The sequence below is a fragment of the Acanthaster planci genome, linkage group LG03 (genome assembly GCF_054643075.1).
Source record: "Acanthaster planci isolate LZ-2023a linkage group LG03, COTS_SCS, whole genome shotgun sequence".
Classification (NCBI taxonomy): Eukaryota; Metazoa; Echinodermata; class Asteroidea; order Valvatida; family Acanthasteridae; genus Acanthaster; species Acanthaster planci.
Genome location: NC_141779.1, coordinates 8,752,961 through 8,769,927, shown reverse-complemented (window position 1 = coordinate 8,769,927; position 16,967 = coordinate 8,752,961). Strand labels below are relative to the sequence as shown.

The 16,967-nt window shown below is 41.8% G+C and overlaps 1 protein-coding gene across 7 annotated transcripts in view; it reads right to left on the bottom strand.

The window, feature by feature from the left end:
• Window positions 1-16,967, bottom strand: part of LOC110983459 (TPR and ankyrin repeat-containing protein 1-like) — a 90,847-nt gene that overhangs the window by 5,103 nt on the left and 68,777 nt on the right. For all 7 annotated transcript variants that reach the window (XM_087134914.1, XM_087134917.1, XM_087134918.1 and 4 more), the window contains 7 exons: window positions 16,071-16,242; window positions 15,502-15,621; window positions 12,238-12,440; window positions 10,510-10,727; window positions 5,954-6,167; window positions 2,643-5,151; window positions 860-1,030 (listed from right to left, as the gene is read on the bottom strand). In XM_087134914.1, coding sequence (XP_086991040.1) covers window positions 860-1,030; window positions 2,643-5,151; window positions 5,954-6,167; window positions 10,510-10,727; window positions 12,238-12,440; window positions 15,502-15,621; window positions 16,071-16,242 — 3,607 coding nt within the window. The remainder of the gene's footprint in view (window positions 1-859; window positions 1,031-2,642; window positions 5,152-5,953; window positions 6,168-10,509; window positions 10,728-12,237; window positions 12,441-15,501; window positions 15,622-16,070; window positions 16,243-16,967) is intronic.

Genomic DNA, 16,967 nt, shown 5'->3' with positions numbered 1-16,967 from the left:
CCTTAACGTGTGCATGGTGCAGAGCTGAGATGCTTGCGTTAACACTCATTCTGAGGGTGTACGCAAAATCAAATTGAAATTGGAGGACTATTAAAGTTAAGGGTGCAAATTCTAAAAAAGCTTTGCTGACTGACAAAGGCAATCACAAACTCTGTGCATACCAAAAGTTTTAAAAAGGAAAAAATGTGTTGACGCCTTTTGCCACTTTGTGACATGGAAATTACACCACAATGCTTATCTATGATGAAAACCACTGGCTGATGACATTCAGGCACTGCTGGCAGACGTGCAAGTGGCCCCCGCCACACACACTTTTTCAAATGGGGGCATGCCCCCCCCCTTCTAGCAGGTCCTATGACAGGGCAGGGCGTAATGGACTGACCTAATGTCTGATGCCTGATGGTCTCAAACCCGGCTTGCCCACTTTGGAAATTGCTGCTATTGCATTCATATGTATAGTTGGTTTAGTGAAGAGTAAATAATGTACTCAGATGCAATACTGGGTCTAATTTGTCAGAACTGCTTAACAGGAAATGTTGCTGAGCAAATTCTTCTAAAGAAAGTGAAAAATATCTGAGAATCAGTCCCAAGAGATAATTCATTGCATTTTATTGTAGTTGATGACAAAGCTGTTATAAGCTAAGTGGCTTTACTGCAGCAAGCCATTTCCTTGCCTGCCACCAGAGTAGCTCTTAATGTTGCGCAAACCTGACCAAAAACCATGTATTGCTTTTACATTTTCAATTTTCAAAAATAAAAACCAAAACACACCAAAAAAAAGAAAAAAAAAGCAACTTTTTTAATTCATGTGCATCTTGCGATGGCTTCTTTGATTACTATAATAAACCCATAGCCTCACCTGTAACCAATGGGTACACCTTATCTCTAAGCAAGCATTTATACTCCAGGAATTCTTGGTGTCTTTGTTTGTGGGACTCTGTTGCCTCATGCTCCTCCTGGGTGAGTAGATCTTTGCTGAGTGCTTCTGGCTGTAACTCATGATCTGTCTCCACAGAGTCACCTTCTCCGGCTGTAGTGAAGGACACATTGGGGACAGATTTTGTTTAAATTTCCAATGTTGCCATTTTAAGGGTGTCATACGGTTTTAGAGCACTTGCATTAGATAAAATTTAAATGTGAATCATGTGCATTGAAGCAACATTTAGAACAAAAATTTTGGCAGTATTAGCAGTGATGTATCCAGTGGAGGCTGAACTTACCCATTCAGGGACACATTACCATTTTAAAAACTGTTTTATTTTCACTTCTCTTATCAGTTTAAAAATAAAAAAAGCTAATGCTTTAGAGACACTGCTCTAGGGATGGGGTGTTCTTTATGCATTAAAAAATGGACAATCCTTTCAGAAACTCCTCCCCCAACCCCTAAACTGGAATACACTACTCACTTACTAGAAGAGAAGTTGCTGTTTTTGTTAAACTTTCAAATGTTCCAGTTGTTTTCTTTGCTTGTTTAGTGGGTGGTAGTGAAAAAAAGTTCAGGCCCACAATTTACATGAAGCATCTGTAAACTACCTGGTCAAGAATTGCCTAGATGGATATCTTAATAACTGAGCCTTAGATTGTTGTGAAATAGCAATGGTGCTGAAAGTAACTTTAACTATTTAATGTTGGTTTTTTCTTTCCCGTAAAAGCTGCTGAGGGCATTTTTTTCTTCGTAAATTCTTCAACCTTGCAATTTCACAGCGCGTTAATACATCAACTGAGGTAATGAATAAAGAATTCCTAAATGAGTGAACATGTCCTTCACGGAACAAATAAGGAAACTGTGTTTGTTTACACGTCACCAGGTGAAAAATAGTTAAGAGATGTTTCACTGAAAGAAGACAAGAAGCATGTTGTAATATTTTCAAGGCATTTAACCCTAACCCCCAGGGTGTGTGTAAAATCAGATTGAAATCGGAGGATTTGGGATTGTTTGGGATAGGCTATAAGCATGGATGCCAATGTACCCCGTTTTTCATTTGATGTTCATTTTTTTAACTGCTGTTGTGGAAAGAGAGGGTATTCAAGTTGAACAGCCACCAGCAAAATAAACAAAGATACTTTTAACTTGACAGTATATTATAGCCTGGACAAAGGCATTGGGGTGTCATTAACTCAATCAGTGCACTGAAAAAATAAGTACTAATTGACATTACCCACCAAGCCCCCTTACCCACTGTCTCCAGTACACATGTAAAAGTACATGTGACCACATACAGTATTATGCAAGCATACATATTTATGAAATGGTGGTTTGTCCCACTGGAACAGACGTGTGCGCACGTATGAACACTGCTTGCACATCCGAATGTGGAATGTACATGCATAGAACAGTTTATCAGTACTGTACGCCCTTTGTATCATTCCCATACATGGCTTTTGTTTTGAATGGCTGAGGTTGACCTTTATTTATGCACACAGGAGACAAGCGAGGCCATCTTTATTTCACACTAATTTTGATCACAATCAGTGATCTGTCGTTGGTTTATGGACGCTAAAACTCACCTCATGGATGGTGCCAACCATTGTGAGGATCACTGATTGTGATCCAGATCCGTGTGAAACATTGCACGAATATCGATTTAATATAAATGATTAAATGCAAAAATGGGCTCATAACATAAAAATGTGGCACAAACCTGCAGCAGTTCTGTCTTGGCCGCCTTCATCTGGGTCGTTCAGTTCAAATCTTGCTTCCTGAACCAGCTGTAGATTCTCACTGCAGATTGTGCACTGGGAGGGAATGGGCTGGAAATCAAACAGCTGGCTGGATACCCAACTATCGGCAGTTGTCTCCAACTGGACCTCCACTTCTGGTTTGACTGAGATAGTGGTATGTCCACGTGACCTCAAAAGGCCAGCCAGACGGAGAAGCCTGCTAGCTTTAAGGACTCTCATGATGACCTTTGCAGCCCCCTCCCTCTGCATAGTCTCCTGTTTCCGCTGGACCTTGGCAGCTTCTTCTTTGGAAACTTCCAGACAAAGCTCACCCTCCTCCTCTGAATCATCACCACAGCCCTCCCCTTCCCTGGCCACACCCTCATCTTTCCTTTTGAAGTCCCTCCCTCTCTGACAAAAGTTGCCCTCAGCCAGCTCAGTTAAGACCGTAGGTGTCATCAAGGCGTCGAGTGGCTCAAACTGCATATTTTTGAACAATTTGATGTTCAGCTTGCGGAATTCCAATCCAGGAGCCCCCAACGGAGGCATGTGTGTGTTCCATGTACATTCTCTTAGATACTCTTTCTCACGAGCGGTCAGGAGCTTCTCCAGGACCTGAAGGGCATCATGACGACTCTGGGCCTTATTGATGTTGCAGAGAGCAGTGTGGACTCTCTTTGGGAGATGCTGTTCAGATGGAGTGATGGACTGCAGTGCTTCACGAATCACTCTGATGATCTTGGCAGGTAGGGCCAGCCCAGCACTGCACAACATCACAAGCACCACGACCAGTGTGCGCTCAGCCTCTCCAGTCTGTATATACTCGACGCTGGAGAAGGCATCGGCCAGGACATTGAAATCTCTGCCTGACCTGGTAGTTCCGCAAATCAGGCTAACTAGACGACATGTCTGGCCAGGGGTGTGCTTATTGACTGCTGAGTTACTCACAGCACTGTACATTGCATGTCCTTGTCCTGGACAGCAAACAGCATCTTGGAACCCAGCCTGTGCAAGGTAACTCGCCGGTATGGCAACAGTGCACTGCTGAATCTTTGCTCCAAGAGCTAACATCATGGTGACTTTAGCTTCTATCATGGCCACTGTGTTACTTATGGATGGCAAAAGAGGAGCCCTTGGCTTGTTGGCTAGGGTACCCATGAAGCGATTGAATGAAGAAAGAGATTCCATAGCATCACGACTTTTGAAAAGACTTTCAAAGGAATTCAAATGGTACCGCTTATAGCTTAAGAACCTTTTCAATGGCTCTTCATTGTTCAACAGGCGCATGCCTAATGGTTGAGACTGGTTCCATCCTTCTCTCTGCTGCCATTTCAAGCAGTAACACTCCTCTTGGGTGACCCAATTCTCAATGACTTCTGTTCCCTCACCGATCAGCAGGTAAATACCATGACACATAAGGTACAGATCAGTGCCTGCCCTCACGCTCTTAGGATCAGCCTTCTTCCGTTTATTCTCAATGAAGGCCTTCAACTGGCTTTTGATCTCAGGGTTTTGTAGTAGTTTCAGAAGCTTCTGTGTTGTTTGAGCAGTGTCACCAATGAGGCGCTGGTGGCAGTGCTTAGGGAAAAAGACTTCATACAAAGCCTTGCAATTCATGGCACTCTCCTCTTGACTGTGTTTAATCTCTTTCATGAGCTCGCATGTAGACTCAAAGCTGGATAACTTGGAGGCCTTCTGAATGATATCGTTGATCTGAATCAGTTGGACAAGACAATGAATCTGACCTTCTAGCTGGTAGAGTTTGTATGGTTCATGGAGTTCCTTGCAGGTACCAGCTGATTTTGAGCATGGCATCCCTATCACATAATCACTGCACTGTGTAAGCTTCTTCACTTGTTCGTGTAAGTGATCACGTGCTCCCTTCACCCATTCCAGAGCTCTTGGAATGAGGCAACACTTCGCGATGGCTTCTCGTGCTTTCCAAGCCTCAACATCATTTGCCTGTGACAGACTCTTGTCCAGTGCAGACAAAACTCTGGCTCCTTCGCATTTTTGAATGTGAAGCTTGCCATCCTCTACTGGAGCCAAGCCAAAGAACTCCTCACAGAGCTGTCTCTGTCGCTTCTCCTCAGGATTTTCACATGCTAACATAGCACATATCAGTTCCAGGAGCTTCTTCAGCGGCGGGACAGGTGCAGCATATTGCCGGGAGATCTTGATCAACTGATAGGTGCATTCTGACTCTGCTGCTGTGTGCGACATTCTGTTGAAGGCATTTTTCGCTTCCCGGATCTTAGTGGTTTCCTTCTTCAGCTGACCCAGCAGGAGCTGTGTCTCAGATTTTCCGAAAGAGTCACTACATCTGGCAAACAGACTCTCAGCCTCTGTGAGAAGGGAGATGGCAGTAGTCTGGCCATCAGTATTGTCTAGCTCAAGAACCAGCTTCCTAGCCTGGCTCAATCGACACTCTGCGACAAACTCTGGATGGTTTGAGGACTCAAGGATGGTGCAGGCTTCCTTCAGCTTGCCCTTTTAGGATATCAGGAAAGTTACAGTATTTCAGTTATTGAGAAATTCCACAGTGAACTAAGGTAAAGCAAATTTCCTTTCTTTTTTTTTTACTTTGTGTTTCCATCTATATACTTCCCGCAGTGACACACAGAAGTCTGATTTCTGAATTTGGTCTTTAAAAAGATCCAATCAATTTATTTTTAATATTTAATGAACTAAAATTCAGCAAACTGCTAAATTACTAACAATGATAACCACAACTGTGTTCATGATAACATTTCTCAAAACTGGTTTACAATCAGTGCAAAAATGAATTGAGTGCTAAAAATTGACTTCACAAAGCATTTGCCATGAATTTTGCCCAGGTTGAAATGTGTTGGAGAAGAATTTGCCATACACATTCACGATCACTTTTACAAAAAATGGGGACATGACTATAGAGTCCATCCTACTTTCTTTAGAGTTAAAGCAAATGATATTTTAGTACTGTTTATATTTTTGAGGCAAATCACTGATCATTCCAGAAGGTGACAAGAATGCACCTTCCAATGCAACTCCAGTCTGTTGGCGGTGTCCATGAACAAGGTACCTGACTTGAACTGCCTTCTCTCAGTTATGCCATATTGCCTCAAGCATTTGCAATGTTTTCAGGCAATACATCTGAGCACAATGGTATATTTAGACCTTGACCATATATTTTACACATTTCAATGAGCAGTCTAATAAGCAGATATTGTAACTGTCTCATAACACACAGAAATCAATCCAAACTGAACCAACCAACATAAAAATGCCTGGTCTGATATGTCTCAAATTGTACCTGCTCTCTTCGTATTTTGGCCGCATCCAAAGGACGTCCTGCGTCTTTCAGCATCTTTACAGCTTCTTCAAGCAACCCCCGGTTACGAAGGAAGTCAACCCTAGCTTCAAACTTTTCCAGCTGCTTCAGAGCATCCAACATCTTGTCCAAAGCTTTGTTTCTCCAGTGGTACTCCGCCGACTTGAACATCAACTCGCTCAAAGTATGGATGGACCTGTAAATATGCAGTGCCAATTAAATCTTTACCTCATTTGGGCAGAGTTATTGAAAAGCCCATTGAAACCATGTTAGACACAGTTCAGTAGAATCTCATTAGAAACCAAACAGTACAGTCTAAGTGTGTGTGTGCTATGCACTGGGGCACTTGGTCACAACAGGTTTGCAAAAAATGTTCAAACAGTTTGTAAAAGACCCGAAGACTCCAAGTGAAGTTTAAGTCTAGGGCCTTTGTTTCACATCTGGAATCGCGATCAGTGATCTGTCGTCGGTTTACAGACAACAAAACTCAACAAATGGATGGTAAACCAGAGTGTGGATCACTGATTGCGATCCAAATCCGTGTGAAACAAACAGACCCAGAGCCACATCAGCTTGGAGTCACAGATAATATACCTAGCAAAAGGTGATTGCTGTAATTGGTAATAAGGTACCTAGTGAATTTTGAACATCAAAGAAAACTGTTCTAGCACAGGATTGTCTGCATTCACGTGGGTTGGTCAAAATGTTTTCAGTCTAAGTGTGATGAATTCCTGCGATGGAAACTTAGCAGGCATTTAATTCAGCTCTCCAGAGTACTTGTTTATCTACATTCAATTTTCTTTGTTGAAGCAGGACTGAAGTTCAGAGGTCTCAACTTTTTGTGAAAACAAACAAAACTGGGTAGTGGGCTGTCGTCAAGTGTCTCAATGGGGAAAGGGTACAACTCTGAGGCAAATTCAAGCTGACATGGTTGGTACATTCAGAGATGGCACTACCTCATTTGCAACTGTGAAAATGTGGGCTGCAGATTTTACGAGAGAATCAACATTGCTGAAGATGGACCACGGTATGGCCGACCTTCAACTGCCTGCACAGAGAAAAATATCAATCAAGTGCACTAGTACTACATGGTGCACAGCCGTTCCACCCACATAGAACGGGCGTAAAATAAGTATCGATACGTGTTTGTTCCTTGTTTACTAACTCCACTCATGCATATGACATCACACAAGATGGCGCTACCCATGCACAGAGAAAGACGTGATTCCGATAAAATAATTCTCAATACTACAGATTAACTCAAAGAATTATATGTCTTAATGTTCCAGGTGACTGTGAAACTAATTTTTCCACTGAGAAATAAACATAAATATATCAGCATTTTACTGTCGGGACAAGAAATACTGATTTTGATAAATTGCAATTGAACCAAACTGTACAATCTGATAGGCCAAAGCATAAAAGACAAAGCGACTGTTTTGTATGCGAGCTGGTAATTAAACAAGGGAAAGGCAGGGGGAGGATCACACAAAAGAAGATCTAGTACGGTACCAGCAGCCTCTATTGCGCAACCTTTACATTGCTCGTTTAATATTACTGATGAGAACATCTTTCAATATTTGGACAAAACCTTGACAACAGTTCCAGTATCTATTAGTTTGGACCTGATTAACAAAAAAGGAGGCATTTTCATATGTCCCATCTGTCAGTGCATATTAAACAGGCCAGCAGTTCAAACCCCTTCAAAGACACTGCCTGCAGAACAACATACACATAGTAATTGGTCATGAATTGTAACTGTGTATAAGCCCTACACTGCATATACCCCCAGAACTGTGGGGTCTGTCGTCCGCCCTGCTCTCCTGTGGGCATGGTGAGACTGAGAGTGGGGTGGATGATGAACCCCACAGTCCTGGCATGCCTGGGGGTAAGACTTTTCATGCATGATACGTGTTAAAAATAAACTTGAACCAAATGTTCAAGAGGCTCACTGACTGTATTTACAAAATACAATCCAGCGCTCATCTTTAAGCGTAAAATAATATATAGGCCTATAGACTGAAACTAAAAAGGAGTCACCAGGATGGGCAAAAATCGTCTGAAAAAAAAAATCGTCGGTGAACATGATAAAATTGAATGCAGCAAACTCTTCCTAATCATTCGATGCAATGGCCTGGCCCTCACGCGCAATGTGCAATGTACGGGTAAACAACGCAGCAGCAGGTGACAACTTGGTCACACAACTCTGAAATAATTCCTCAATTTTGACACAAAAACGAACTGTCCCAGACACATGGTGCATTTCATTGAAAATACTAATCATTACTCTAGTTCCCAGCTATGAGCTGGACTCCAAAGCACTGAATTTCTATTGTTATTGTACAATTTTCAACTGACAAGATGAAAGCACGATCCCTGTATGCGCGAAATTGACTGGTACTGCATTGTGTGTTTAAATTGTGGAATATACTCGTGCACCTGGGATTTCCACGGTCAGCTGTACACAGATGAATGTTTATACATTTCGGAACCTTTTGGGGTAACTTTTGCATATTCAGTTCATTGTAAACAATAGAATTGGGTAATAAACCCGGGGTATTTAAATCACATGTGATTTTTCCCTAACTGCGACCGCCCAATAGAGGGCATACTTTTTTCCTTGACACAATACAGTACCAAAGCAAATATATAATGCGCATAATTATGCGTGTAAAAGGCATCAGTGCTAGAACCAGCATGTGAACCAACACATGATCCTACTCCATTTGCTTGTACTGCACTTTCTGGTTCAAAATGACGTCACACTTTGGTGCTCTAGAGACAATTAACTATTTGCTCCATACATACTCCGCCAGGTAGCAGCCATGAGAGCGCTGAACTTGAAAACATTTCTACTAAAGACTTTGGAATGGCAAAGGTTTTTTGCTCAGTAGATGCCATGCCTTTTTGATGCCAATAAAAAACACACCCAAGTAACCATGTCTGGAGAAAAGACAGTGCTTTTTAATCCAGCAGATCTAGCTGATTTCATTTCAAGTTTTTGACTGAGTATGAGTACTTTGAACGAGAGATCAACAAACAGTCATTTCAGTGGAAACATCAATCCTACCCTCCTCCAAAAAAGGATGAAGTCATCTCATCTGTTGAGTAAATGATGGCCTCAGTTTTTCGGGATGCAAAGGCTGTTGTTTTGGCACAATTTTCCAAAGGGCCAGACCATCAACGGGAAATACTCTTCCAACTTGCTTATGCATCTATCACTGACATACAACCAATGAGGTTAACACTGTCTTGTTCGACCGGCATAAATGCCCATTTTTGCCCATCAGTCATGGCAATGGCTACTCTTCATGACCATGGTTTTGGCCTCATTCTGCATCTGCCATGCTCATCCAATTTGGTACCATAGGGCTTTCATCTCTTCCCAAAAGTAAAAAAAAAGTTGCCAGCAGATATATTCATGCTGATGCCTTTAAGGAGCAAGATGAAACCTTCTACAAAGCAGAGCCCATCCAGGTGCTGATCAAGAACCACTGGCACAAGCGTATGGACACTCAAGGGGACTATGTTGAAAAATGACTATCCACAGAGGCTCATTCCAGAAGGGCATAACAGTTAAGCTCAAACCAATCCTCATACGTATCTCTTGTTCAAGACCTCAAAGACAATAAAAATAATAATAATACTTATTCGGGCAATCCCACATACAACAAGGCAGCCACAAGACATAGCAGGCCACCCAGGAGAACATAAATGTTTAAAAATAAACTGTCGCCAAAAGGCGTAGGTCTCCTATGACCCAAATAGAAAAGTAAGGCAAGAAAGAGCAAATAAATAATAATCACTAAGATAAAAAATGGCATTGAGTTAAAAAAAAAGAAGAACCTAGCCAGCAAGGTGGTCCTTCAGCTCACTCACAATGAAAGTTAAGAACTGGTAGATTTTCAAGAACTGACTTTGACCACTTGAGAACAGCCTGTTGCATGATGTTCAAGAAATATAGACATATTTGTCTGTGCCGTATCTCATCAACGTGATGCTTGGGTGGTAAGTGAATATGCCCCTATCATCATGTGTTTATTAGTACCAGAAGAAACACGACACAATTTGCACAATTACTTGTGCACACTTATAAAACAATTGCATGCAATATGCACGCATTCCAAAGGTTACACAGAGTTCTTCTGCCAACATTAGCATGCCTATCCAAAGGTTTAGTAGCACACTGTCACCTGTGGATCCAGGGAAGGGGGAAACAGGGGCCATGCCCCTCCCAGAACGAAAAAACAAAATGTTGTTAGATGGGGGAAAAACTCCTGTTCCTTCCAAAAGCATATTAAAATCCCAAAAGAGTAGCCTCACCCCTCAGAAAGGCCGTAAAGATCACATAAAAAATTAAAAATATTTAGCCCCAAAAAACAAGTTTGGCCTCCCTGCCACAAAATGCGGTGAGGGATCTGCCTTCACTAAATTCTTCATTCCTTATAGGATGCACGTTTTATTTTGAAAACGATGAAATTGTCCCCCCAAATGGGGAAAAGATCCAAACATGCCAAGATGGGAAAAAGTCCACTTACTCTGGCGGTTTGACATGTCTTGGGAGGGGCTTCCCTTTCTGCTTCAGTTCCTGCTCAAAGCGCTTGAACTGACTGATAACTTTCAAGGCCTTGGTGTGCAAGCCCACGCTGCACAGAAGGTCCAGTGCCTTGGCGTAATCCTTCATCAGCACCAGGCAGCGGCAGGCATCGCTCACGCAGTTCAGCCGCTTCTCATAGATCTTAGCCGCCTTGGAGAACTGCGGGCAAACAAACAAAGAGTCAGTCATTTCCAACTTGATCCTGCTCTGTCAAGATCTACCAACATATTCCTATGGTATTTCTTCATCCAGAGTTAATTATGTTACAGTTTCAAGCAAATACAGCAAGAATGTTGGGCTCCTGTGTCAACACGTGCAGGTATCAGGGGAGTTTTCAAAAGTGCACCGGTAGATTTTCCTGGTAACCGGTGCGCAAAATATATACTGGGTACCATGCAAAACTAACCGGTGGTTGACAAATGGCCCTTTATGCCACTTGCCCCTTCATGGATACCCATCATCAACGATAAAGGAACATGATGCACACGTATACAGAGTATGCCTATAGCAGCACACATTTTGATCTACTGAATACACCTAGTTCTCCATTTTGGTATCATAAATTCCTCTTTTATACCAGGCATTACGACACAGTGCAATACAAATTTCTTAAACCACTTCCTGCCAGGGATTCCAGATCCAGACACGTATGCTTTACATGTATATGCAAGGCCGGGGTCTCTGAACTCGGTCAAAGGGAACAGGATCTTGTAACAAAAGACCGTACTCGGAAAAAACGACGAGGCTGCTGGGCATTACCAACATTTTTTCACTCTCGGCAGTGGAAGATAATCCAGCCTTGTTTTGAAACAGTATACCACGATTTGGGGCATTTAGAGCGAGAGGATTACCACTGGGGATAAAACCACCGCAGCGATATTAAAGCCACATACCACCGCTGCATGCTAATCTGGCCCCTATTGAAAAGAGGTCAGAGGCGCACTGTGCCAGGTTTGTGAACAAAAGAAAATTATGTAACACTACACAATCTCGGCTCTTTTTACAAGGCAGCAGGCCTGGCTGAAATACTTCAGCGTCAATAGATGCTATCTGTCAGATTAAAGTAGAAAAAAGGCAGTCCTTCTTGAGGGTGTAAATGTCCAGTAAATGAAGATGTGAATTTTTAAAGAATTTTGAAAACAGAAAAAAAGAAAATTATCCCATCCCAGCATCATCAACACCCATAAATGCCTCCAGCACGAAGTGGTTAAGAGAGCAATTTCAGCTGTGCACAAACACAACAATGAAAGAGAGCATTCTACCAATGGTTTATTTAAGTAAATAGTCATGGGCAGCTGTGAGAGACTGATGGAGCAAGGGCATGCCTTTGTTGATACTTCCTGAGAACTTCATGACACTTTTGTAGAAGTGATATAAAGTCCAAATGGGTTTCTGATTTGCATTTAAATGTACAGCATTAAGCTGCATGTCAATTTCTAAAACCATATTTCATTGCTGTTTGTCTATGTAAACAGACCCCTTCCAAAGAAAAGGCACTGTACTCATTTCCACATTTAAACGGAAGTTTTCTTCTGATTTTAAAGTACAGAAGGGTTTGCAAATATGAATGGACATTGCCAGAAGTTTCCCAGAGAAGGGAAAATGTAATAGCCAGCATTGAAAAAAAATGAAAAATGATGGGAAGTGTAATGGTGGGAGATAAGCTCACCTTTCCCTGCTTCTCCAAAAGCTGTGCCAGCAATGCAAACTCCCTGGCGTTGTAGAGGCAGTTGACTGCCATGCTGCTGCTGCCGCACTTGAGGAAAAGGCTGGCAGCTAGCAGGAACTTCTCCCGCATGGCGTGCCCCTTGTCTCGCATGTGCTCAGCTTCCACAGCCTGGTGATGAGCCCGAGCGAGCAGCTCATTCTTCTCTGTTTTAGGGAGAGGGGAAAGGGGAAATGGAAAATGAGAATCAAAACTGTATCTGGTTCGTTTGCTTTTAACAAGCCAGTGTGTTGTTCCAACTGTGCTGTGGGCACAACAAGATGCAACCAATTTTGGTACATATGCAGTTATGCACACGTCTATGGAGATGTAACCCACTTCTGCAGCTTTCTATTCAGTCAAAAAGGAGATGAATGCTTTCAGTAACAAAAATTCAACTAGGTTGTACAATAAACCTTCAATTGATCATGGTGCTGTGTGCAGTTTGTGAGATTTTGAACCTCTATCTCATTTGCACCTGGACAATTCTGCATGCATGTGGTTTGTAGTATAACATAATATGGCCATTTAACATCGGGGTAACAATATACAATCATTAATTCATTCCACATACTACATATATCATTTGTATTATCAGATCACTTTCAGGTTGTTGTATCTTTGGATCATATGTACAGTTTAATTGGTTACACACTTTCATTGACAAATACTGTTAAATTCGTACTTTACCTTGTTATGTATTATACTTTCCAGCAAGTGAGCTCTCAAGTTATATTCTGTTCTTTGTTGGTTTAGACATGTGCGTTAGACAGTGATGTTCAAGGGCTAGGAAAGGATTCTATGATGGTCAAAGACGTAAGTGGTATGACTATTTTTTAGAATAGTTTGTGAGTTTACCATATCACTTAAATTAGAACTTCGTTAAGATACTTTGCCTTTCCACGGATGAAGTTTATTATCCACGTGAATTTTCTGTCTTTGAAGAGTGCATGTTAATTTATTCCTAATCTCACCTATTTCTGGCTAATCCTGTGGTAATTATCATTCAACGGAAGAGCATAAGTAATTGTAGACTGTCTAAATGAAAGTTTAATTGCTCTTAACTGTTACCAGTTTTCATGGTGATTTGGAGTTGCCACAACAATAAATTACTCCGAACATCAGTTGAGACAAAGTGTCATATTTTAATTGACCAGCCTTTTGCATGCTTCATTAGCAATAGCCTTGGTAAAGGCTTTTGTCCTTAGCCGCACTGCATTGGCTAGCTCATGTATTCTCTGTTGTGTACATGTATACATTCACAGTGGAAAATCAAGCTGAACAGTGACCTCATGCTCCCAGCTTGATGAATAAATCAGCTGAGCCACGACGAATGCCTTGGTCCAACCATTTCCAGAAAGGTGTGGGGAGTGCTCATTATGATAATAACCCCAGCTTATGTTCAAAAGACTTTATTTCAATGGTCAACAAGTTAACTGCTGCATGCATTCTGTGTACAACCACATGGCCTTGGTATATGATACCATCGTATTGCTTACCCCATGTGCAGTGTAATGCAGTGTTTCGGACTGTTGATTCAGTAATGACATTTTCTCAGGTATTGAGGTCTGGAACTCAGTTTCGGCCAAGGATATGGTCAAGGATAGGGCCAAAAATTAGCCGTACATATAGACCAACTCAACTTTGTTTTGAAGTGAGTAGTCCTGTGCCTTATAGCATGGGGTTTAATGAATAGATAAACTGTTTTTAAATTTACATCCAACTCACATGAAAGAAGTCAGTAACATGACACATGCGCTTCATGGCTGCCTGCTGTTCTGGACAAAAATCTTCAAGAAACTTATAACTTACCACTTCAGAAATAAAAAGAAAGTTTTGGTACAATGAACAATGTGGTCCAACCATGACTCAGCCAAACTTGGCCAGAATTATGTTTTGATGAGGTAGTTACATATTATGGCAACATTGGAATGAGCTGTGATTGGACAATACACAAACATGCACGCTCATTCATTTTGTAGTTGCACACAAGCTTTGCACAAGAATTCTTGCACATAAGGAAAAACATAAGCCTTTACGGATGGTTGGACCAAGGGTTCATAGAGGTTCAGCTGATTTGCGTACCATGTTGCCTGTGTGAGGTCACTGTTTACCCTGATTTTTTCACTGTAAAACCAAACAAAGATGGAAATAGACAGCTAGCCATTACGATGCGGCTAATGACAAATGCCTTGACCAAGCCTACCGATGCAATGATAAACCACATTAGTATTTTAAAACTGGACAAATTTCAGGAGTGAAACAAGGTTGGAAAGTTTGTACCATAGAGGAAAGACACAGAAGGAGTTTGAACTGCCCGGGCTGTAACATCCAGCCAAACACTGCTTTCTGGCATGCCTGGTATGTCCATAGCGAGAGCGCAACGAACGCTTGCTATGCACCATCTGTTCACAACCACGAAACCCCTTTCTACCCAAAATCTGTATGTGCAGTCATTGCCCTTCATGAACTTTTTCTTCTGGAGTTATTTTGGGAATAAATAGTCCGGTTATTAACAACATTTAGTGTTTTGTTTAAATCATTTTTATTATGGCATTTGTACAAAAGCATATTTTATGAGATTTCATGATCACTCCCTGTGATGAAATAGCACATTTTGTTCATAATGACCAAGCTTTCCAGTAGTTGTGAACATTTTGTTGGCCAGTCTTAGCCAAATTCGTACCAAGTCTTTGAACGCTGATGCATTGGACGGAGGAGAATAAAATTACAAATGTTGCATGGATAATGGAACATCACAGTGAATCATAATTTTGAAAGTTTATTTACGATGGCAAAAGTAGGTCTAATATCAGGAATTTTTCTCTCTCTATTTCCTGGTCACATCAATAATTTGTATTTAATTGCAAGCAAAAAACTGCAAGTATTGCTAGGATATTACTGGCCCCGCTTGTCCGGCTAAGATGCAGGCAGGAATGTTTTCTATTATTCGTCTGACTCGGTGGCGACCATCATTGAACACTTTGAAGTGCCTGAGATGCAACTACTTCTGTGTCCTTCCTCTATGTTTTGACTAAGGGCCGACCCCAAGTCCCACCCAAGATTTTGCTTTGGGTTGCACTCAACCCTACTCCAGACCAAACCTGGCAGGGGTGAGATTTTTAAACCAGGTTGAAAATTTTGCCCTCGGTTGAGAAATATTGCTGATGAAGCATTCTGATCAATTTGCATGACTTTCACAATTGATATTACGCAAAGCCTGCCTACCATCCCCGCCGTGTTGGTAGCACTTGGCAGCCATCTTCCAAAGCTTGTTTTCAAAGAAGTAATGGCCCTGTTGGACCCACTCAACTGTACTGGACTTCTCCGCAAACATGCTGTCCACCTCTGAAGAAAGGAATTCGGTCATAGCTTAGCTTTTGCAGTGCACAGTTATTCTGATGTGTGAAACTGGTCTGGGGGTGTACTTTTTTGGTGATGGGTACCAAGGTGTTTCATATCTACTTGCATTTTTCCATTGCAAATTTCTCCACAAAATTGTGCAGTGCATTGTACGATGTTTTTAATATGGTAAGTCAGAAGCAACTTTAAAGGCATTCCATGGGGAAAAAAAGTTATTTTGATTTAATTTTTATTATTTTTTTTATTTTGTACATGTTTCAGCTGATAAACAAACAAAATCAAATTGGAACGCATCACAGATCCAAATTGGCCAATTTTAAACCTCTGCATTCATCATTCCATATTTTTAGCAGTATTTTCGATAAGATGAAATGAGACTTTAGTGGAATAATTATCACTGAGAGGTCTGTTCTTGTCAAGCTCCCTGAACTCACTAGAATCCTCATCGTCTTGCTTGGTGTCAGGCCCAATGCCTTTGACCAATCTCAGGCACTGAAAAAGCTCAAACATCGGTCCTCGCTTGGTCTCGTCCTCGTCAAAGATCCAGATGTTGACTCTGGCTCTTGTGATGGCCGTGTAGAGACGCTTCAGCTCAGAGTTTAGGACCTGACAATTACGTAAACACAAAACAGACTTGAGGCCTTTCTTTTGTTATTGAGTGTAATTTTGTACAGATTTATACTACCATTTCATAAGTTAATTATATATAACAGGTTTTTGCCCTTACCAAACATATATTAATAAGCACTGTATGCTCAGTGCTGGTCCGAGAGCTTGCGGAAAAAAACCTCATAAGCTTATTCAGGTGGGACTTGAACCCACGACCTCCTGCTTACTTAAGCGAAGATCTGTTCAGCTACACTGGTGTGCAAAGTCCACTCCGTGGGACGTACCTTTCCCTGAGAGAGAGCATCTGCCATGGAGTTGTCGACACCAGGAATGTGAGTCGCCTGGAGGTCGATGCCATAATCCTTGGCCCAAAGGAATATCTGTCTGGTCAGGAGGCATAGGCGGGGAGAATGTGTGCCTCCCTGGCGATTGATGTATGACACCACTGTGGAGTTGTCCGAGCAGATAAGGACTCGTTTGCCTATTATGCTTGGGTGGAAAGCTTTCAGTGCATTGAATACAGCCTGAAGTTCTAGAATACTGATGTGACTCCTATGGAATCCCATGTTCCCGATGCTTGAAGTGGTGGTAGGGAGGCTCTCTCCAGCCCAGATGAGAAGTGTCCAAGGTTATATTTATTTCCGAGTTCACCTTGGGGAAGGGAAATCCGAAGGGAGAAGCACTCCTTCACCAACCACCACTGAAGATGGGGCAGATGAAGT